The 24250-nt window shown below is 51.9% G+C and overlaps 1 protein-coding gene across 1 annotated transcript in view; it reads right to left on the reverse strand.

The window, feature by feature from the left end:
• Positions 1–24250, reverse strand: part of RABGAP1 (RAB GTPase activating protein 1) — a 130669-nt gene that overhangs the window by 1479 nt on the left and 104940 nt on the right. The window contains exons 15-21 of the mRNA XM_012721214.1: positions 20109–20183; positions 17246–17371; positions 16529–16672; positions 14470–14511; positions 13943–14071; positions 4937–5029; positions 4152–4262 (exon numbers count right to left, since the gene is read on the reverse strand). Coding sequence (XP_012576668.1) covers positions 4152–4262; positions 4937–5029; positions 13943–14071; positions 14470–14511; positions 16529–16672; positions 17246–17371; positions 20109–20183 — 720 coding nt within the window. The remainder of the gene's footprint in view (positions 1–4151; positions 4263–4936; positions 5030–13942; positions 14072–14469; positions 14512–16528; positions 16673–17245; positions 17372–20108; positions 20184–24250) is intronic.

Here is a 24250-nt window from a genome sequence, read left to right on the forward strand (position 1 = left end):
TAACCCCTGGGAGCCCGGAGTGGGCGTGTTAGTGACAGGCCAGGGAGAGGTCAGAAGAGGATTACCAGGCACTAAGGGGCAAGTTCATAGAATTATGAGTCACCCCATTAAGAGAATGTACTAATCCAGAATATATGCATAAATTCAAATTACAGGAAATAAAAACTGCCATTATTAAAAGAAAAACAAGATCACACTGCTGAATTTCACACACCGCTCTCTGACAGCACAAAGCGAAAACTGATTAAGTCTGGAAGATTTGAATAGTGTCAACCGACTTGTCAGAAATGACATTTAGAGGGTGCTCCACCCATAAAACACACACACTTCCCAAAAAGGTTTGGGGCCTTCACCCAAAGAGACCAAGTGGTGAGCCCTAAAACAGGCACACACATGTTTTCAGAGAATTACAATCATACATTTGTAGTCTGATCAAAATAGAATGGAATTAGAAATCAACAACAAAAAATCCCTGTTTTTCCTGGGGAAAATCCCTGACAGTTAAAAATTAAATAATATGCTACTAATTAACTCATAGGCAAAGAAATCACAAGAATATAATGAAAATAAAAACCACATCAGAATGTGTGGGATGCAGCTGAAATAATGTTTCAGGGAGATTTATAAATTCAAATACTTATAAAAAGCCCAGCCTAAGATCAATGAGTAAGCCTCTTCTTTAAGAAATTGGAAAAAGAAATTAAGCCAAAAGTAAAAGGACATAATAAAAAAGAGCAGCCAATGAAGCCTAAGCTAACTTGCATTTGAAAAGGCAACAGTTCAACTGATACACTTCTAGCTAGATTAAGGGAAAAAAGGCAAATTATTCACAGGAACAAGGAAATATCAATGACTCCTCCAATGCATTTGCTAACTGAGAGGGTAATTACCTGAAAGACACAAATTATCACAACGGAAATAGGAAGATTTAAAAACTACGAATCTCCCATATCTGGAAATAAATTTTAAATCATAGTTAATTTCCTGCAAAGAAAATTCCAGGCCCATGTAGCTTCCCTAGGTAATTAAATATTTAATCGAGAAACAATCCCTACACAAAGTCCTGAAGAAAACGAGGGAAACCAGTCGACAACATCAAAGAAATCCCAGGAAAGGGCCCTCCCTGGTTGCCCAGTGGGTTAAAGTGCAGCACTACAAAGCTGTCTGCAGCTACTGCAGCACAAGATCGATCCCCGGCCAGGGAGCTGACCACAAGGCCTGGCAGACCCCTCCTGACCCGCTGACTGCTCCCCTCGGCAGTGTGCTTCAGTTTATCTGCTTCTTCTACTTCCAACTCTGCTTCTGGTGAATCCTCTCACCCTCACACCTCTGGCCTGTACCCCAGCTCTGTATGTGTAAATAAAAAAATAAGTCTAAGGAAAAAAAAGAAGCTCCAGAAAAATATTCTTTATGAACACAACAATCTTTAGTAAAAAACAGGAACCTCAAGTTCAGTAGGAATGCAAGGTTGCTTATATCCGTCCCACTTCACTACAGTAACAGAATTAGGAGAACACCAGATTCGCCCACGACAGACACAGGAAGAGCATGTGTCCAACAACACGGGTCCACGATGAAAACTCTGAGCAGGTAGGAAGAGCGAAGAACTCCCCCAGGTTACTGCCTTACCTACCAGCATCAAGAACAGGCCAGAGCCGCCCTCACCCATCCACACTGAGCGGCCCCCAGCGGAAGGCAGGGGAGGCGTGACGGGTGAGGGGCGGTAGAACGGCCTTGCTTTTATGTGGGGGATCTTAACAGGTAAAAAGCTACTAGAATCATAATTGAATTGAGTGAGGTCACAGGATCTAAGGATATGTAAGTAACTACATTTCTAGAAATCAGCAATAAATAATTGGAAAACAGTAAACACCACCTTTTACCACAAAGTATATGTCAAGTCTGATAAAGCGAAAACTAGGAAACACTGCTACAACTGAAAAAGACTAAAAAAAATGAAAATTTAGAAGGAAATTTGACATTCATGGGTGGAAAGTTCAATTACTGTTTAGATGTTAGTTCTTCCCAAGCTGATTTACAGATCAATGCAATCTCACTCCAAGTCCCAGAAGCCTTTTATTTCTAGAATTTGACAAGCTGATTCCAGTACTTGTGGAGATGCAAATGACTCAGAATAGCCAACACTGCAGAGCACCGCAGCCGGCTCAGCCCTGAGGGGCGCCATGCCCCAGGCAGTGGGGTGCTGGCAGCGGGCAGACACTGACAGATGGGGAGACAGACCTCCAGGGTCCAGACACAAATGCCAGCTGGATCCTGATAAAGAGCCACAGAGCTGGGCGACGTGTTCGAGGTCACTGAACTAGCATCCGTGGAGCCAGGCGCAGGCCTGCCCCCGCCCTCCCGTCAGCATGGAGCAAGCCCAACTCAGCTGCCCTCCAAGCCCCTGCCTGGCGCAGGCTGCCTGTCGGCCCGTGGCACCCCGCAGGTGTAGGCACCCCCACTTCAGAGCTGCTTGCTGTCGTCACCCAGGGCTGACGAGAAAGTGCCCTAGACCTGAAAGTGACGTGAGGTCTCAAGTGGAAGCAGCACCACAGCCTCCTATGCGACACACAAGAACGAATTCTCTGAGGCAGAAAGGCAAAGGAGCAGAGCGCGTCCTTCCGACAACCCAGTTCCTAAGTCAAAAAAAAGTGGGAGGATCCTACATCCCTCACTGCAGAACCTGGCTGATGCCCCGGAATGACCCTTAGGAAACCAAGGAGAGCGGCCTGGGGAGGGACTCCAGTCTGAGTGCCGGGTGCGCGGACGCCCTCGCAATGCGGGGTGCCCAGCACTCAGGAGTGGGGAGCTGGGCTGCTCCAGCCCCTGGGTACAGTCCGAAGCTGCAGTGGCCTTTCAAGGTGTCTGACCTCCTTTGCCTCATTCTTGTCCACAGTGAAACAGGGACCCTAACTGGCATCGCTCATGCGCCGGGGGCTGCACTGAGGATTTGCTGCCACACTCGTCGGGCAGTGCGAGCGCGGAGGGGCTGGGGGCGCGCTCGTCCTGGCCTCCTTGGGGTGGTGGGGGCGCGCCCAGGAGCAGGGAGGCCTCTAGGTTCTGGCCGCCCAGGGTGAGCACTGGGGAAAGCCCGAGCCTGCAGGCCTGGGCCAGCAGCCGCGCAAAGCATGGGGCGGACACCAGGACAGGGGGCCCAGCACCGCCCGTGCCGCTGTGTTTTCCACATGCTGCCTTTTCTGCACCCAAGTCACGCCAATCTTGCTGTACCCTGGACACAGCTATTACTCCACAACATGTCTCAGGGCATCCGAGGTGAGCTGAAAGTAGAATAGCTGGTGTTAGAATCTGGGTCTGTTTGGAATTCTTTGCTCTGACTCTACCACTAAAGAGAAGCAGGAGGAACTGGAAGACATGGCGCTTCTCTCTCCGCCTGACGCGTGAACCGCCTGGGCTCTCAAGAGCGCAGACTTCCGGAAACACCAGCAGCCAGCACTCCTGTCTGCCCGATGGCTGTCAAGGGCCCCTCGAAGTTCACAGACCCCTGGGGCTGAATACATCACCTAGGCCCCGCGAGCCCAGCTGCCTCAGTCTCCCTCCGGAAGCTGAGGAAGCTCGTTAATGAGCAGGAAACAACAGCCTTCGAGGCCCGTCAGAGGCAGGGGCTGATACACTAGCGCAGGCCCAGCCTGGCGGTCACCATCCCTGCAGATAAAGGCCCCCCGGGGCGTGCGCTGCTTCTCCGGGAGGGGTCACGGGGGAGGCTCAAGGCCCCAGTAGGTACAAACTTCCCCTCACATAAGTTTGCCAGCCTCTGACCTAAAGCCGTGAGTGAGACACTACAATCCTTCTAAGAGAAGTCTGTTTCAGAAAGTGCCAAGAAAGCCATCATCTCTAAGTTTTTATGATCAGGAAAGCACATAAAAAACAGAAATTTGCCAAGAGGAGCTACAGGTGGAATCAGCTGAACACACTGGCAGCCTGACTGGCAGCCACCGAGACAGATGCCCACCGTCTCCTGGCTCAGGGGCAAACGTAAGGATAGTCGTGACGAGGCTACTGCCACGTGGTGACCTTTCAATCAAACCATCAAACAGCAGAGGCGATCGAGGACCAGACAACCTCCGGGGTGGGGTCGAACCCGAGGCTACTGCACGTTCGACAGGCTCCACCCGCCGGGGAGCTGAACTTACGTTATCCAGGTCCTTCCGCAGGGCGATCTTGCTGGTCACCAGCTCATGGGCCAAGTCATCATTTTCCTGTTCCAGCCTCATGTTGGCTTCTTGTAGACGCCTATTCTCCCGCTGAAGGGCAGAAAGAAACCAGTAAAAGCCACATAAAAATCAGATTAAATGATACATTTCCAGGGTTCCTCCTGCAAGCTCATTTCTGAGTCCTACGGAAGTAGTGGAGGCGTGTTGCACCCTAGCGGTACTCACCAAGACTTCACTTTGTCCATAAAAGAAAAGCTTAACACGCCCTCCCTGGTGGCGCAGCAGGTTAAAGCGCAGCACTGAGAAGCTAAAGCCGCCTCAGCATGAGTCAGATCCCTGCCTTGGGGGTGACACACACGGCGCAGCAGACCTCTCCTGACCCGCCCGCTGCTCCCCTCAGCAGTGCACTACTTCAGTCAGCCTGTCCTGCTCCCCACTGTCTCTGGTGAATCCTCTCGCCAACCCTGCACCTCTGGCCTGTACCCCAGTTCTGTATGCATAAATAAATCTTTAAAAAAAAAATGCTTAACTTGAACCAGTTAATAAGAAGCAGCTACTTCTTATTAACTGTGACGAAAGCCACTGAGCTGTAACAAACCAGGTGGCTGGTCTGAAGCACAACATGTCTTGCTTTCTCATCTGCAAACTCAAACTGAAACTTGGACCGAGAAACAGTGGAGCTGCGTTTCAAGGCCTCAGCACAGCTGGGCAGGGGCGCAGGCCCACGTGAAAGGGCGGCGGCCTTCCCAGCCCCCCACAGGCACCTCAAATCGCTCGATGGGGTCTTCTTGCTGGGCCTGCTGCTCCCTCATGGTGTGGTACTCCTTTTCATATTTCTTCAGCTTCTTCTGGCTGATCTGCAGGGTAAATGACAGCACAAATCAAAAAATTCCAGAAGACAGTGGCTTCCTCAGGGCTGTTCCGTGCATTCCCAGTCAGTATGAAAGTCACTTCGGTCTGGGGAGGCCAATTTTCAGTGTGGGCAGATGCCCAGGGTCCAGAACTCTTCCTCAGTGACAACTATTGTCCAGGATTCTGCCAGGGGTATCTGGTTCCTACTAAACAGTGCCCAAATGGACACCTCCCAGCGAGCCCCACCCACCTGAGTTCTGGGTTGGTGGCACCTGCACCCCCTCTCCATTTGATTTAGCACACTGCCAGGTCTTTACATCTGTGACCTCACAACTCCTCGACCAGGGCAACACCGCTGCCCTCACCCCACAGGCAAGTTAACTGAGGCAAAAGGTGCTTCTGTAACCTGACCAAGATGCTCACCAGGGCCCGATGCTGAGGCCACAAAGCTCTGCCACAATCCACACTGCAGCCCCTCCATGCTCCCATGCTCCCACCAGGCCCCCGCGCCGCACCCCTCGGCTGTCGCACAGGCTGGATTCTCTCTGCCCAGTCCGCAGGCTGCCCGCTTCCCCTCAAGCTTTCTTGCGAGCCCTAGGCCTGCGTGCTCACCTTCATTGCTTCAGGCCCTCCGGCCAATAAAAGTTCCAGCCAGGCTTCTGCCCTGAGGCTGTCTGCCCAGCAACCACAGAGGCGACCACCGGTTTCTTTATTCACCTCATCAGCAGCCCTACTACACCCCAAAACACTTCTCTGAAATTTGTTTGATTCCTTTCTCTAAACTACTACTCACTCCCTTCGGTGTTCTAGCAAATGACAGAAAATTATGAACCACAACAGCAGAGATGATGTCCTGTGGGCCTGTGCCGTGGACGGGCGATCACAAAGCCAGGGCTCAGCCCCCCCAGAGCTCCAGGATCCAGCACCTCACAGCTGACTCTCAATCTCACTCCTGCCGGCCCTCCCGCCCGCCCCGTTCCAGGTAATCAGGAACCCCAAAGCCGGTGTAGTCCAGCTCCTTGCCTGACAAGTAAAGAAACAGACTGAGGCCCACGTCTGCGCCCTATACCATCCCCTGTGATGCCACCCAATGCCCCGAGCTGCTGGGGTTCTCCTCACTGACTGCGCCCCTGCCCGCACTGACATTCGCTCGCTGGGCTGGCTCGGTTGGTGCAGGCCAGCAGCGCCCGCCAGGCTGCGGCCGGCACCGGGATGCCCATCAGCACTGGGGGAGGCCACAGGCTGGGAGCGACATCTCAAACCCAGGTCTACTGGGTCTTCTGCGGTTCTAAGGCCAATGCTGGGTAAAAGCTGAGTGTTTACCTAAGTGATTCACAAAGAAAGGAACTAAATAAAATGTGTGATCAGTAAATTCATAGGCAATCCTAACAGATCGATCAGAGGAATAGAGAATAAAAAGCTGTGGGCAGCAGACACTCCCACCAGAGCTCTGGGAAGTCTCAAGGATGCAGAGAGCCTCACCCCAGGCGCTGGCCGGGATGGAGCTGCCAGGCACTCCTGCCTCAGGCTCTCCCGATGCCCTCTCACCCTGGGCACAGGAGTCCCAGGCCCAGCTAGGGGCCAAGTGCAAAATAGTTTCAACTCATTATCTGGTACCACCAATGCCTCCTCCTCAGAGGAAAAGGCGGCCCCTCGCCCCGAGGGCCCCATGCGGGCTGGCTGCACCGGTCTCCATGACATCTGCTCCACCCACAGTGGGCCTGGAGAACAAGCTCTCGTGAAATTGCTCCAGTTATTTCTGTTTTACAATGTGCCTCTTTTTATAAATAATGCTGTTCTAGCAAACATCTCCCAATTACCCTGGGGCTGAGTGTGCTGCTCCCTGTTCCAGAGCTCCGCCTCAGGCCAGCCTCCACCCTCACAGCCTCCTGCAGTTCTGAGCTCCCACCCGGCTCAGCTCCCTCATGTCAGTCCTCAGCCCCATTGTCCTCACTTCGCTCCCGCTCCCTTGCTTCCTCAGATGTCCTGCTCCCACCCACAACCCCAAACAAAACAAAACTCTCCGCCCAAGGCTGCACGCTAAAGCCACCTGGCTCAGGGCAGCGGAGGCATGGACGCCCCAGAAGGGCTGGGCACCTGAGTGGGAGCCAGGGGAGCCGGCCACGAGGCGGCGATCCAGCGTCCTTACGAGGCTGTGGCCTCTCTGGGGGACAGCGGCGGCTCTCCCTTGTCCTGCCAGCACACTGCGTGCCCAGCAGGCCACATCAACGACCCCTCCTCCTTTCCTCAACCTGCCTCTGAGTGGAGACGGCCACCCCAGTGACGGTCTCTCTCCGCTGGCCCTCCCTGGCCAGGCCCTCTGCCAGCAGCACCACACCTGGTTTGCTGCTCCTCACCTCTGGGGCCGGGAGTCGGCCACGGCTTCTGCAGGGCCTGCGCCCCGCGCCCGCAGAGCAGGCTCTCACCGCACGAGCCAGTGCCCGGGCCGCCTGCCACGCCCCCTGCAGACCCACCAGCCAGGCTCAGGCCCAGCACTCCCCTCCCCACGCTGCCCCCCATGTGAACCTGAAGTGGCGGGGGCGCAGCTGGGTGCTGCACACATCCAAGCTGTCGTTAACCTAACACGGACGCAGCGGGGAGACGATCTGCTGGCACTTCCTGGGGACATCAGCCGCGCAGACGGAAGGTGGCAGATCGCAGAAGCCCAGCCCACAGGGCAGAGCCTCCCGCTCGCCTGACTCGGTGTCCAGCGCACACCTCACAGAGACGTGGTCCCCACTTTTAAAAGTCCAGCATTTCACATGCCCTCAGAGGGCAGGGAGCCCACACAACAGCCCCAGAGCCCACCCCTGTTGGCGCCTCCCACCAGGGCCGGGAGCCTCGGCAGCACACTCCCAGGCATTTTCATCATCCAAGAAGATTCAGTGTGAACTTGCTCGGTATTTACGTTTGTTCGTTTAAGTGTTCTTCTGGAGAGGGAGGACGTCTAGTCTTGCGCCTCACGGCCGTCGTGGCAGTGGCTCGGAGCCCCTAGCAGCGCGCTTCTGCAAGGCTCCGAGAGCCAGTTCCCAGGAAAAGCCCCCCAGCTCCCGCTTCCCACTCCTTGAGGCTGGCCACAGGCCGGGACTAGGAAACCTTGGGCTAGAGCGGAGGTGGAGACTTGGACCCAGCGGTGTGGTGTGTGGTGGAAGCAGGAGTCTGGCCGCTCCCCCACCACTGTCTCGGGACGCAGGTGGTGATCGCCGTAAAACGCTCCTTGCCCTGGAGAGCCGAGCCTCACCCAGCTCTGGGACAGCAGGCCGGGGCCAGCGGGGAGGCGGCGGGAGGGTGCTGCCAGCTGGCTGCAGTGGGGCGCTCTGCCGCTCAGAGCTTGGGCTCCCCAGGGTAGTCGGGCTCTGCTGACGACTGACCACGGGGCTGAGGACAAGCTGAACACCCTCAGCCTCGGCCGCCGCCGGTGAGGATGGCGTGACACAGACACACACCATGAACAGCTCGGCACAGAGGACCCGACAGCAGCTACTGCTCACTGTCAGCCGCTGCGGTGCTGACTCGGACAGCGCTCTCTGAGCACGGGCTGCGAACAACCAGCCTTCAACCAAAGTCCACTTAACACAGGCACACAGCAGGTCGGCTGTGGACTGGACGACGGAGCTGATGTCCAAGTTCGCTTAACTGCTGTAGAGGTCAGAACCCCCTGGGCGGGAGGGGAAAGGAGCCCAGGGCGGTGGGCAGCTGCCTGGGCTCTGCAGGCTGAAGCGGGCTGTCCAGAGGCTGCCGGGCAGGGGCGGAGCCAACACGCAGAGGAGAGCCGCGCAGCTGGATTCCCCCGTGAGGGCCAGCGTGCTCTGCCAGCACCGGTGGCCGGTGCTCGTCGGCGTGCGCCATGCCCAGGGCTAGCCCGGCTCGCGGCACATGAGGGAGCATGGCTGCAGGCGTGGGCAGGGCGGATGGCGGGGAGGGAGGTGGGACACTGGCGCCTGAGAGGACAACGGCCGCCAGAGGAGGGCGACTCCAGGAGCTTCCTTCTCTCTACAGCCCGGCCCTGTCTGCCTCCCAGGTCCCTCAGAGGGGCAGGACAGGGGGAGGCCCAAGCCGTGGGATGCCGAGGCCTGCCTTCATGACCTCCTGAAACAAATCAGCGTTGGGTCTATTTAATTTCTCAGCCTTTTAATTTAATGTGTTCCAACGGTTCAGATTCAACGCTCTCAACCATGGTGAACAGGATTAGGCGTTCCTCTTCTACAATCAGAGTGTTTTTCTAGAACATAAGAAACAAATTAGCCACAAGGGACCCAACCAGATAAGGAACAAGACCAGCTTCTTCATGTAAAGCAGTGGCCACTGCTGACCTGACAGCAACTACAAAATTTAGGGCTCACTGCAGAGAGAGGACAGAGTCTCCCCACACAGTCCAGCTCGCAGAGCCAGCCACAGCCTGGCCAGGTTCCGCGGCTCGGAGGCGTGGGGCCAGGGTAAAGGAAACCGCAGCGGACGGCGGCGGCCCAGGCAGCACCACCACGTGGCCCTCTCATGCAGACGTCGCCCACCGGGAGCCCGCACAGCGGCTCCTGCCCAGCCCTTCACCTCCCGGGTACAGAGAAGCACACGAACAGCGGCGCTGAACTTCCTGCGACCCCGCCCCACCTCCGTCGCTTTCCCCTGAGCTTCCAGACACACGACGTGAAGCCGGTGCCACGGAGCCTGTGCGGTGACTCGCCACGTGGCGGCGCGGCGGCGCTGTGCATGGCCCTGCGGACACAGCAAGAAATGCCGGCGGTCAGGCCCTGCTGCTGCCGAGCTCGAGCTCTTCGCCCAGGCCCAGAGCGCTCCAGCGAGAATGAAGGTCAAGTTGGTGGCACTTTCAGCTCAAACATACAAAGGACCCCGAGGGCAACTAAGTTACCAAATGCCAAGTGATTTCTCCATCTCTCCAAACAAGCGGGTGGGGTCTGTTCATGGGGAGATGCTGCGTGGTATCTGCGGGACACCGTTCCTTGCAGAGCCCGGAGGCCGGCACAGGCTGTCGCTGTAGGGAGACGCCCCACGCGCGGGCTCGCAGGTGCACGCGGCGAGCCGAGGGCGGATCTCCCAGGAGTCCTGCCTGCCCCTCTGCTGCATCATCCTGCCCCTTCCAGACCAGCCTCAGGGCCCTGACTTGTCCTCAGAGGCCCCTGCAGAGCCAGTGGTTCTCAAGGATTTCTTGAGTCAAAACTTGAAAGGACTGAAAACTCACGCCTCCCCCAGCTCCCCGACGGTGTGGCGCAGTGGGGAGAACACAGGTGGCGGAGCCGCGGGGCCGCTCCCGGCCTCCTGGGGCCAAGGACTCAAGGACCTACCGAATTTTCTGACCTGAGCACCCAGAGAGGGAGAAACTCAATGGCCAGCTCTGGCTGTTGACACCTGCTGCTAAATTTCAGCTGAGGAACAGGCCATCCGGAACTCAAGCAGTGGATACGTCAGTACTAGAAGAGGCTGAGGACACAGGAGGAAAAAGGCTGAGAAGACGCACGTGATGAGACCAAAGGGCGGCAGGCCGAGGCGGCAGAGGGCCGGCGCGTCTGGTCTCCCGGCGCCTGCACTGCTGGCCAGTGCAGCTGGCCGTCTGCAGACCTCCTGTGCCACATGCGGTGAGTTCAGGGCGGCAAACTGCAAGGGGTAAGCGAGACGCTCACAGAACTATGCACATGTCAACATTTACAGCCACGGCGACACAGCTGTTAAAGCTGTGCAGTCAGGACACTCCACAAGGCAGCTCAGCTGCTATATGGGCTGGCACGAGGTGAGTAGCCCCCATCCCCACCTTGCAACACAGGACTGTGAGTACACCCATCAGAATCTTTTGAAAATTCAAAAAAAAAAACAAAAACAAAAACAAAAACAAAACAAACCCAAAAAACAAACCACGGGATCGCTACTGTTAGCCGGCCTCTAAATTCCGCGTCAAAAGCCCACACGCGCGAGCTCGCTTCCAAATCACGGCACCACTGGGCCCCTCCCCACGCGAGGAGGCGCCAAGGCCCCAGTGAGCGAGGGTGTCGCCTCTCGCGGCCCCTGGTGGAGGCTGCCAGGGAGGTTCTGACGTTGGGGCTGGCAAACTGACGGTGTCTGAGGTTCTCTGAGGTTCTCTGTCCGCGACAGCACAGCTACTGCCGCCGCCCGCCACAGCTTTGGCAGTAACCCTTCCCGACTCAACTGTGCATGCCACACCCCACCTTGAAGCCGGAAGCCTCACTCTCTCGTGTCCTGGCAAATCTGTGCAAGTTTCTCATGCTTTGAGTCATTTTCCAGAGAAATTACCACTCTTCTCACCCAAAACCCTGTGCAAGGAGAGAACTCTGAGAACGTGCACCAAGTCACGCAGTGTGCTCCAGGGCTGTGGGAACTTATCTAAGTGCAAAGTATGGTGCTTGCAGCCTCCTTCACACCTTGAAAGCACAGGCAAGCAAGACAGGCATTGGATACTGCCATCAGGACTACGAAAATAAAGGATCCATTATTAACACGTTTCAAGCTAATGAAAACCCAAAAGGTAAACCTTCAGGAGAAGCTGTTTTTAAGTCTTGCCCAAATCCATGTTAACCCTTACTTAGCAGAGACTGGACAGTGTATTCATTTATTCTCATTAGCCAATATTTACATGTCAGGTCTGGTGCTTGTGCTGAGGATTCAGCAGTGAACGAGAGAAAGTCCTTTAGTCAAAGGTTTAATTCCACCTGGGGTAGGAGCTTGGGTAAAGATGACAGACTGACCAAGAAATATGAAATCGTGCTAGGCAGCTGTAAGTGACAGGACAACAGTTAAAGGCGAGAGGGAAGGTGTGCAGGCTGGCCAGAACTGCTACTTAAGACGCCAGAATTAAGCGCGTGGGACTTGAGCCCGGCCCAGAATGAGGCAGGTGACGGAGAAGCCTCCAGGCATTCCGGGCAGAGACCAGTCAGTGCAAATGCCCCAGGGCTGAGCACGCTGTGCCAGGACACCCAGTTTCTGAAATGAGAAGAGCCAGAGGGAGAAGCAGGAGGGAATGACATCAGAGAGGCACAGAGACGGCCAGAGGTCAGGCTGGATCGGGTTCCACAGCCAAGAAAGAACTCTCGAGTTTCATTCTGAGATAAGAAGCCACCAGAAGGTTTTAGGTGCGAGCGGGAGGGAGAGAGAGACATATGGGACTGGGGAAAGCATGGGAGGAGACTCCTGTGAAAACAGGAAGACCAAGGAGCCTACTGGGGAGTCCGGAAGAAGTGAAGCAGCGATGGCTACAGCAGTGTTGGCGATGGCGATGCAGAAAATGGTCGGATTCAGGAAGCAGGTTGATGACAGGGCTGGAATCTGGAGGGGGGGCGAAGAGGAGCTGAGTGGACAGCAAGGCTTTGGGCCCGTACCACAAAGCAGGTCCCACAAACTGAGGCGGCGACCCTGAGAAGAGCAGGCTCTGAAGGGAAAACCCCCAAGCAAGTGAAGCAACAGCATCCCCGTGTGCTGAAACAAGTGGAGATAGAAAGTGTCTCCAAGAATCTCAGAGTTTATCTGGTTTTGTGCTCCTTGCGCAAGCCCCTGATCCTTGGAAGATCACCAGAGCGTTTGATTTCTGCTTGAAAGAGCAGCAGGAATAATCCCAGGAGAAGCCGTCACCCCTCAAACCCGCGGGGCCGCGAGACACCTTAGCAGTGAGTCCTCCCGCTCAGGAAAGCTGCCCACAGGCCCTGGCACATGGTGACAACATCAAATGTTAGTCGCAGGCTGTGAAATATGTAACATTTTAAGTGAAATGACTTTAATGATACATTTCTGGAAGTTCTATTTCCTCTTTTTAAATCTCCAATTCCTTTATAATTTCTGTCGCCTCTCATTTTAATGGGTACAACTTTGGTATTTCTGGGTCACAACTGGGCACTCACCCCACGGGCCTCAGCTTCAGGCAGGGGCATGTGTTTCAGTTGCCGCTGAAAGCCCAAAGCCCCACCCCATGTCCACGAGAGTTTCAGGTCCCTATCTCGAGGCTGCTCTCCCCGTCCCCACACTTGAAACTCCTGTTTTGGGTACCTGCATATCTTCTTTTTCCTTTTAGTTCACCCAGGTATGCAGACATCTCTTGGGTATATTTTATTTAGTGTCTCCAAGGGTCTTTAAGAAGGGAGCTCAGTCTCACACACACCCAGCGAAATGTCCGGTATTGCCTTACAGACAAGGGAATCAGGTGGCGAAATTGAGAGTCCAGAGAACTTTGATTCCAAGTCCCTGTTCTCTTTTCAGGAGACAGCGACCCTCTCTCCTGCCGCGTCTGCCCTGACACACGGACCCCAGCGCCACCCCTGGAGTCGCATGGCGGAGGCAGGACGGTCAAGCCCCCCCGCATCTGCAGGGAGCCGCCCACACCTTCTCTGGCGCCTCTAACTGTGCTACCAAACCGAACCCCTCAACCACAGTCTCCTCTAAGCACAAAGACTTCTTATAATGACATGGACACAGGGTGACACTGCAACTTTTTATCTTAAAAAAAAAAAAAAAATCACACAAATCACAAATGCCACTGGAAGTGGTAAAATTGAGTGGCTTCTCCACATATTATTGGTTCCATTTTCGGGAACAGACCGTCACACGAACACTGGAGTCGCAGGGGACAGAGCAGAAGCCGTGCAACGGAGTGCGGCCCCTAATGGGCCTGGTGCAGGGGAGGGGGTGGTGACAAAGTCTCTCTGTATTGGTTTGCCTCTGAGTGGAAATACCTGCCAGTGCGCAAATGGGACTTGAGTTTGGGGGTGGGGTGGGGGTGAGGGGAGGGGGGGGTGAGCAAAGGCAGGGAAATTTAACACACAGAATGTATGAAAACAGTTGGGAAAGGGGCACAATATAAAAGAAAACATTATTACTAATGTGATATAAATGTAATAGTTTGATCAGAATTATGACACACTGACTTTCCCAAAGACTCTAAATGAGTGCAAAAATTATCTTACCTTCATATTGCAAGCGAGTTCCATTAGCTTTTTTGCATTTTCCTCCGAACGGTATCTCTTAGGAAGCTGAACCCTGAAGAACTTCAAGGCACCTTCAAAGTCTGTCAATAACAAGTCATCCTTGGAGGTCTTGAGGGGGAAAACAAAATACAACCACGTAAATAAAGTTTTTTATGCTATGAAGATACCTAAGAAACATTTTATTATCCCAGCAGAAGCTCAGAAAAGCCTTCCCAGCCTTCTCAGGAGCTGCAGGCACACCCCACTGTCAGGGACAAGGGTGGACAGAGCGGCTGCTGAGGACGACAGTGAGGCCAAGATGGTGCAGACGCTGACCAGGGACTGGGAGTCCCTGCACAGGAGTAACTCCGGGGCCCTTGCTTCGCTCTGCTGCGCTCCAAGTACAGCTGAATGTGCTCCAGGCTCCCTCCAACCTGCCTTTCTTCATCTGACCATTCTGGATGGGGTGAAGAGGGTGGGGGTGGGGTGCCATTCTGGACGCCAGGTAGCTAAGAACAAGTATGTACCTTTAGTAATCCGAGGGCGACGTTAAAAATGACACTTATTCCCTAAAAGAGAAAAAACACAAAAGAACGTTTCAGCCTTTATATCTGGAATATTACGCTGTAGGTCCTTCCACAGTTTTAGAGAACTGCAAAAACTTGTAACATCAAGTATCTTGAAAATACCTCAGAACATAAACAGCACAGAGCCACACCGAAAGCCACTTAAGACAGACCCAGACGCCCACTTTTCTGAGAGCAGAGCGTGTGTGGCCCAACCTCACGGCCAGCAACAACGGACGCCTCCCGGGTCGCTGGGCTGCCCACACAAAGCCCCACAGCTGCAAACCAGGCTGGACAGGAGTAACTCCGGGGCCCTTGCTTCGCTCTGCTGCTCTCCAAGTACAGCGAATGTGCTCCAGGCTCCCTCCAACCTGCCTTTCTTCATCTGACCATTCTGGATGGGGTACAGGGGGGCAGGGGGCCATTCTGGATGGGGGATAAATGAGAGGAGGCACAACACCTGCTGCTCAGGTTGAGCTATTTCGGTTTCTGGGGCTCGGTTTCTACCATCTTCCCCTAAGGTTTTTCTGAGCTCATTTGTGCGAAAGTTCACGTCAACTACTCAGCCTTTAATTGGGCCCTCTGTATCTACTTACAAATGATTCTTTTATAATAGTGAAATGTGCGATGACTTAAAGGTTTGCAATTAGGAAATGATTAAGCACATTATGATACATCCAACAATGGGAACTTTAGCTGCACATCAGAACAATGATATATTCTGGTCAGACTATTTCACATTTCCAGCTGATAGAAGGCCCACGTTCTTTAAAGAATTTCTGTATAGTTAAACAAAAAGATGGCATAGAGATGTGTGTGTGTCTATAGACGTTCTGGTATTTATACAGGACCAAACTGTATAAATAACAATCATAATTTTAAACAATACATATGGGACTATAGTTACATAATATCACATTATATAATATATTCCGTTATATAACAGTCCATTTTATATTACATTATAAAATATTCCATATGAAAAAAACTACGCCATACTTCAGAAGCCACACACATACACATATGAACACAAACAAGCTGAACAAGTGTGAAGCAGAGGTGTGCTACCAGAGGTTCGCTCTAGGCAGTGGGACTAGAAAAACTTGAAGGACTTTTGCCTACGTTTTCTATAATAAGCATTTACTGCTTTGGAAACCTTTTCTTGAACAAACCCAAAACTATGAAAATACTTATTTGCTCTAATACCTATTCCCTTTCAATATCAGACTCCCAGTTTTAGCAAATTCCTACTCGGCTTTAAAAACAAGTACTCCCTGTGGCTGCCTGTGCTCCTGGGCCTAAGTTCTGGCCAGAGTCTACAACGAGAGGTAAGTGGGTGGAGGGCACAACTGCCAGGAGGGGCCTTCATTTTTTAAGACTTACTTATCTATGCACACGAGAACTGGGATACAGGCCAGAGGTGCAGGGGGCAGGCTAAGAGGATTCACCAGAGAGAGAGTGGGGAGCAGAACAGGCCGAATGACTGAAACACACTGCTGAGGGGAGCAGCGGGCGGGCTGCACCACTAACTTGTGCTGCAGCGGCTGTGGACAGCTTCACAGTGCTGCGCTTTAACTCGTTGCGGCTCCGGGAGGCCCAAGAAGCTGCTTTCAAAGAGAGACGGATGTGTCCTCCCTCCCCATCCGCTGGTCCCCCAGTGCGGACGGGGCGGAGGGGCTGGCGTGCGCATCAGCGCCTGGGACACCACCACCCACCTTGGCTTCTGTCACACAAGGGAATGAAACCTCCGCTCTCTTTAGTCACTGTTATTTCGGGCTTCATTAAATGGAGTCAAATCTAATACTAATTAAAACTAATGGCTGATAGGTGGGCTTATTTTCCTCCTCTCTTTTTAAAGCAAGGAGCACCTTTAACAAAATGTGAATATTAGCTTTTGCCCCCAAAAGAGTCACTTAAACCTGGATTTTCCAGCACTGAAAACAGTAAGAACAAATTCTGCTTCCACAGACTGACACAGGAAGGACGGGGCCACCACGCCAGTGCTTGGCCGCCATCGCACCTCACAGAGCAGCAGGTCGATGATGTGGAAGACCATGTAGAGAGGGAACTTCGCCGTGAAGAGCGTCAGGAACCACTGGGAGGCGTACATGTGCGCTTCGAGGCTGATATCCAGGAAGTGGTTGTACAGGTCAGGAATGTATTCCTGAAATAGAAGACTAATTAGTTGTGGGCACACAGGCGGTTGTTTGACTCCCACACAGGAGGCTCATAAATCTGCCACGAACAGCCCAAAAAAGTCAGATATGCTGTCTTTTTCTCAAACCTCTAAAGTGTGAGGAAGAGCACCGTCTCCTTTTAGACTGGCGCTCAGTTCTTTTCCCAGTTCAGACTAGCTCTAAGGGGTGAGTCCCCAAAATGGCAACAAACATTTGGACAACTGTTTTCTCCTTCTGAGTTACGAAATATTTGGAAAAGTTTGTTTCACTTTGTTATGCCACTCCTGCCCAGTCAGCTCCAGAACCTTGGTGAATATTTCTTGACTTGAGCTTTATGTTACGGGCCCAAACATAGTTATCTGCCCTTCTGGATGTTTTTGAGATTGAAAACCCAGCTCATACCCACCAGGCTCACACCCTGTTCCTCCTGCATCTTCAACACACTGTCAGAAGTGAAGGGTCTGGCACGACCAAGGCCACCACCCCACCCTCCATCACCACCCTACTCCATCAGTCCGGCCAGCTTCTATAGGCAAATGCCAGCTGGCTTCTCTTTTTACCTGCATGAGGCGCTCTAGTTGATAAAATTTGCAATGCAAATCTTCAAAGTTTTGCTTGAAAAGTTCCCTGAGGCCATAGTCAAACATGATCTTGACCAGGACACTGAACGCCTGTTCTTCAGGCATCTGTAACCGAGAGGGAAAGGACGGATCATAGGACATGGACACCAGTTTCCTCAGTCTATTAAATTCAGCCCTCTGTCTGCCTATCGAGACGGCACAGGCAGGGAGGCAGGCCTGAGCCGAGCTGGGAGCAGCATTCCCGGCCCGGGGGTATTTACTGGGGCTGCCCCGGTGGAACATTGCCCTGTCCTGGGCAGCCTCCCTCGCTGGCACACGGAACTGGGGTCCCAAGCAGGTAGGAAGAACAGCGGGCCCTTGGGGCGGCTTGGCAGGAAGGCCAGGGCCTGCCCCTGGGACGGGCCAGCGCGCAGTGCAGATTTCATCTTTCCCTCATCATGGGACCTTGGCCCACTCATTTTAGCTCCTTAGCTGCTTTTTTCATTTAAGTAGAAATGTTTTTCTTTCTTATTTGCTAGAAATATGGCTACTTAAAGAACAACTTCTTTATTCTAAGGTTTGTGTAATGCTTCACAGACCACGGTAACACTCGCGGTAGCGCCTGAAGTATTGCAAAAACCCTGCTTTACTTATTTACAGATACTAGCCGTTTATGATAATACTTGCATCTTCCATGGCTTTATGGAAAAACACTCCTCCAAGAAATTGGCAAAATGTCTAGTTTTCAAAATAGGAAAAAGTGCTGGCAATGTTATTTAAGGCTTAGTGTGACTGCAGCAAACTTTCAAAATGTCAAGAAGGTAGGCGGGCTTCTGTGGAACAAGATGATGGAGGTGGGCTAAGACAGAAATCACTGGGAATAAAGCAGCGCTAAAGAGCAAATCAGATGAAGTGAAAAATAAGAAAATCACCACAAATAAGTAGTAGAAAGGTAGGGCTTGGGCTTGGAAAGAAACAGACCTCTGAGGCCTCTGTCACGGGCAACCCCACCCCGCGGGTGCTGAAGGAGAGAAGGCTGCAACCTGCCCACTCAAAACAGGACCACGCTGGCGTGATGGGAGCAGCACGCTCCAGCCACGCACTGAGGTGACAGAGACCTGCCAGGGGGCCGGCTTCGGGCGAGGGGCATGTCCTGGGGATGAAGCCGAGAATAATCACATAGGCTCCTGACCCTTTGGGAGACGACGTCTAATTAAAACAACAAGAATTTGAGATCGTCCCCTGTGATGGATCATTAATTAGCCCAACTGTGGTAATCATTTCCCAGTGCACACGTGCATCAAACCACCACACTGAAGGCGCGGCCCCATGCCTGTCTCTCGCTATGCATTGCTATGTATCTACAGAAAACACACCCAGACTTTAGCTGTCAGGACAGAAACCCAATGTCTGTTAAAGTCCTAGGTTGCTCGTATTTTTACATATCGCCCAAGGTAGGCTCGTAGTTAAGATGCACCACGTCTGTCTTTCACTTACAATGCAACCTACGCAAAATGTCCTGAAGCTTTTCCAAAGTTTCCCTTTACTTAGGGAGAAAAAAAATCCAGATGACCGAAAACACGCAGGCGCAGGCTGTGCCCCCACCCAGGAAGCCCAGCCACGCGCCCTCTTCGCACCCCTTCCCAGGTTCCCCGCTGCAGAGCTTCCCCACACTGGGCTGCTCCCCTTGCTGGGAATGCTCTACTCTCCATTTCTCACAGCTGTGGGGAAAAAATTAGACACAAAGGAGACAAAGTGCACACCCGTTCTCCTTTTCAGGTTCCCCCTTAACTGGCAGCTGGGGGAAAGCCTGACCCTAGAGCCTCCCTCTCTATAATCCTGAATCAAACCTCGCACGGACCCTGCGCTGCCTCCCTGCAACTCCTGGCGGTAGGGACTCTGCCGGCAGCAGATCCCCGCCCCTGGCGGCGGCCGGCCGGAGGGCTCGCTCCTGACCACCAGCGCAGTTTCGAGCCGTAGCAGGCGCTCACTGGCCTCTGGACCGTCACCTGTGTGGCACTGTGCCAAGGATTTTAACTTGAGTCATGAGGAAGTTATCAGACCAGTCAAGAATGTGGGTGCTTTACAAGACACTTTGCTTCAACTTTTCAAAACTGTTGATGGCTTGAAACATACAAGAAAGGCAAGGAACAGTTCAGATTTGAAAAAGGAGACAGAAATGACAACCAGATGCAGTGCCTGAATCCTCACAGGGCTTCACTGGGTCGGCGACGGGGCACGGAACGAGGGCTATGTGCCAGCTGACGAGCCCCGGGGGCTCCAGAGGGGGCTGTGGTTATGTCTTAGGACATGCTCAGTATCTTGGAGTAAAGTATCTTGATGTTCACGCCTTAAAAACAAAATCCTCAATTTTTAAACTTTTTTTTTTTTCAGTTAAAAAATGAGTGTATAAAAGAAAAAGCAGTATGGAAAAATATTAATTAATGGAATCAGGTGAAAAAAGTATAGGTCTGAGGGACCATCAATGACTGAAGGGGAGGAGAGGGGGAGGGAGGAAGGAAACGGCACCACAGAAGACCAGTTTCTGTACCTCCCTCCCACTACAAAATAAACCCCAAAACAAGTTATTAGTGAAAGTGGCCACTTGAGACAAGACACAACCTTGCCAAGAGTCCCAAACCAACAGTCAACCTATCCACCACCCTGCACTAGTTTCAGCACTGTCACTTCCTCTCACCGTGTTTCGCTTCCATGATGATGACATTAAATGAAGGGATGGGCTTCCAGACACGGGATCTGACACTCATGCCGTGGAGCCTGGCCAAAGCCAATGCAGACACAGACTCAAGTCGAGGGCCAGTCTGAGGCAGCCACAGTAAGCCCTGACAGACCGACTACTCACGTGGAGGAGCAGAACAGCGGCGAGAAACGACTGCCCCTGGCAGTAGCCGATCTCTTCGTCATACACCGAATATGCCTAGAAAGAAAGGAAACGCGGGTCAGTGCTTGCGGGCCCCAGCTGCCTTCTAGTCCTGAGCACAGGAGCCGGGGTGCTACCACACTCCAGCGGCATCCGGTGGGCAGGAGCCATGCCAACCTTTCTTTCCAGTCGCAACTTTTTCTTTCTCCATTAGCAGTCATCACACCACCGTCTGCAGCAGGGGGCGGGGACGCCAGCGGGAGCGGCCCGGCACTGACCAAGGCCGCAGCACCCCCAGCCTCTGCTCGGGCCTCCTGGTGTCCCGGAGGCCCTTCTGCCTCTCCCCGCGGGGGAAGTTTTCCAAATACAGTCTGAGCTCCAGACCCCGTTCCTTCTCTAGGGCACCTGACCAGCCGCACAGCCACCAGGGCTGCATTTCAACGCCCCTCCTGTGTGCTGGGCTGGCGCTCGGGGGCAGCAGCAGCGTCCTGCCCGCCGCAGCCAGAGCGCCAGCAGAGCAGGCACGCACCGAGCCCTGCTAATGTCACTCATTTTTCTTTCTGGGAAAAAGACTTTTTGGCAAAGGCAGTAAATGACAATTCTTTCCACAATGCCAGTAATAACTTTTCTGATAAGAGGGATGACTGAAACCAGCCGTGGGTTCCTCTGGAATTCTTAGTTTTGTATTTTGCTTGGCCGATGATGACTAACCATCTCTTCTGAAAATTATCTTTAGTAGAATATTGGCATCTAACATGCCTTGTGGTTTCACTCTTTGGTTCTTTAGCTGCTTTTGAAGAGCCCTGCTTTTATGATTCATATTTGCACTTCTTAGGCAAGGTGTGATGAAAAGAGGAATTCCGATGGATTCAAATGCTATTTCCTATTTGACAAATTTCTTTCTGCTAAAACTCCCTTTATTCTCCACTGTGTGTGTGTGTGTGTGTGTGTGTGTGAGAGAGAGAGAGAGAGAGAGAGAGAGAGAGAGAGAGAGAAAATATGAGCCAAGGCTCCTGTGCCCTAAAAAAGCAATTTAATTTAAATCAGGTATGATTATAATTCAGGTCACTGAATTCTAACTGATGCTAATGTTTATCTTGTGACAATTAAGTCAGCATACACCCATTCTTTCATTAGCTTTTGGTAAAACTATAACTTAAAAATACAGGCAGACTTTAAAATGGTCTCATTGTATCTCACATTTCATCAGTTTACCTGATAAGAGAGAGGGCTGGAGAAGGAGACACACACACACTTCTTCAAAGACAAGACTTGCAGAGGGCTTTAGAAGTCATCTGTTTATAATAAAACCAGGTAGCTTCTGCACCTATCAAATTAATAAAGCCTAACTACTGTTCACACCAATGTTGCTGAAACTGTGAAAAACTAGCATAAGATATGCCCACACAGCTCTGGGGAAAGCAGTTTGCCAACATCGTGAAGGAATCAATCAACAGCTGACAGGCGAGAAAGAACAGAGACATCAGGGTTAGTCAGAGCCAGGCTGAAATCCTGCAACTGCTCATGTCTGGGTCTGCTACTTATATTCCTTGTTTGAGAATAACGTGGTATTTACACCATGGAGTTGATTCATTACTCCCCTCCTCTCGTGAAGTGCTCAGCACGTGGCTCGGTCAATCATGTGCCACAGCCAGCATGTACTGAGTTTCCAGAGGTACGTTTTACCGCCCATGGAAAAGGATGAAGCAAAGTGCATGGTGTATCTGGGAAACGGCTGGCATGTCAGGCCCATGGAGGCCACTTGGCATACAAGGCACAGTGGCATTTCATCAGTTCACCAACATTCAGCGAGCACCTATAAGCAAATACACACCTGTGTGCTGAATGCCAAGTGTGCTAACACAGGTAAGAAATGGTTGCTTTCCTTTACAGTTGGGAACATTTTCATAAGTAAATCAACCAGAGAGAAGTTCAGTGCGGTTGAAGCGTACAATGTTTACGGAATGAGTCAGTAATATTACAAATGTTAATAAGCTGAAGAATCTAGTGAGAGAAAATAAATTAAGGAGTTTTTATTTCATATTGTGGCTCATGGCTTTTGTGGAAGCCACTGAAATGATCCAGTTCTGGAGCTTATCTGAAGAAAATAATGAATAAGCCAGAACCCCACAGAGCAACACTGATAAAGGCAGCTCTTGTACAAGTATGAGCCACAGGTGACAGAGGCCTGCATCAACGTACAGAGCGCAGACGGACACCTGGCTGCGAGATGCTGGCCATCAAATCCAATGTGACCAAAGGAAAGAAATAAAAGCTAACAGAAAAATGATCCCATCTTCAGCAAATGGCATGAGGGAAAAAGGAAGGTTTGGAATTAAGAGAGATAAAACAACCCGATTATAACCAAGTGGACAGGCTACATTTAGAGACATCTGAATGTGAGTGGCTACTGGATGGTACTGAGGGATACTGATCTTAATTTTTAGAAAAGCGCAGCAAAGAATTCAGGATCACAGTGTCTAAGATATGCTTTATAGTACGCCTGGAAATAGTTTTGAAAGAGATAAAGTGACTGTGACAATAGAGAAGTACTAAATCTGGTGGGGGAATATATATAAATTAATCCTATTATTGAAATTTGATCTATGTTTGAAAATTTTGATGACAAAATGTTTTAAAAAAAACTCTATCGTTAGACCTGCGTGTTTGATGTACCTGACAGGTTTCTGAGGGGAGCACAACGAGCAGCTAGAAATTTAGGCCTTGAGCTAGTGCAGACTTGGGAACATCTGGGCTGCATCACAGCAGAAGCGTGGAGGTGGGAGGGTCACGAAGGGAGAGGTGCAGAGCAAGAGGAACTGCCGACTGTGCACCTGAGGGAGCCCCTCTCAGGGCAGGCAGGCAGACAGCCACGAAGGAGGAAGCAAGGCAGTGAGAGAAGTCTCCTGGGAAGGGGAGAAGGGCGAGGAATCAGAGAGAGACAGAAACCAGCAGGAAACCCTGAAGCAGCTGGAGGCTGCAGGGCTCAGAGGCAAGCACGCCGGGAGGGATGGAAAGCTGGAGCGGCTGCCTGAGAGGGAAGGGCCATGAGAAAGGGGCAGGAGAAGCAGAGTAGGTATCAGTTTGTACTCCTATAATGAAACTGAAATAAGCCCAGGAAATATGTCTCTAATTTTTACATGCCCTCATAGTTTACTTATTTTTTTTAAGATTTATTTTTATTTATTTATGCATACAAGAATTGGGGCATAGGTCAGGAATGGGGGTGAGAGGATTCGCCAGAGCGAGGAACAGGCAGACTGACTGACACAATGCTGTCCTCACAGACAAGTCCCAGGCGTGTCTCTGCTTCTCAGAGATCAGTAGATGTGAAAGAGACACTTGACTGGTTTGGGGGAGTAATGTTCTGAGTAGAGGGGAAGGCTAGAAGAGCTCTGGTTCATCTTTTGAGACATAGATGGCTCCTCAGAGCCAGACCTCCTGGAAGACAGTAAAGAAACTGTCGTTTCCTTTGCAGCTTTCAGGTACAGACTGTTGAAAAATGTCAGTACTTCCCAGCATTTACTACATCAAGTGACGTATGTCTACTTGGGCCGACAGGGCACCCCCACTGTAGAATGTGTTTCAGGTTACAAGTTCACCAAGCGTGTGAATACTGAGAAGGAGTTTACAATGTGATAGGATTCGCAAGGTTTAACATAACACCAGTTTTTAAAACTCTCAATGTGGAGCCAGGGGCCTGTCACCTGCAAGGCCTATGTTAGGAAGGCAGCAGAAACATGGCTTCCCTCATGGCCTTCAGGCTAAGTCTCAATGCTGTCACTGCTGTGGCCCAAGTTTGATCCCCAGCCAGGGGGCTGACCCACACGGAGCAGAGGCCTCTCTTGTCTCTTCCGCTGCTCCCCTCGGCAATGTGTTTCAGTCCCTCTGCCTGTTCCTGCCCATTCTGCTCCCCACTGTCTTTGGTGAATACTCTCACCCCCCGGCACCTCTAGCCTGCATCTTAGTTCTTGAATGCATAAATAAATAACTGAAAGGGTAGCAGGAACACAGACACCTTATTTCCAATTATTTGCTGTTTGTTATGAGTCTAAAACTGTTCTTACCTTTGATGTTAAAGTTGTTTCTCTCCTTTTTTACACCAAATACAAATTATACTTTAT

This window comes from Condylura cristata, unplaced genomic scaffold (assembly GCF_000260355.1).
Source record: "Condylura cristata isolate star-nosed mole 26May11 unplaced genomic scaffold, ConCri1.0 scaffold00006, whole genome shotgun sequence".
Taxonomy (NCBI): Eukaryota; Metazoa; Chordata; class Mammalia; order Eulipotyphla; family Talpidae; genus Condylura; species Condylura cristata.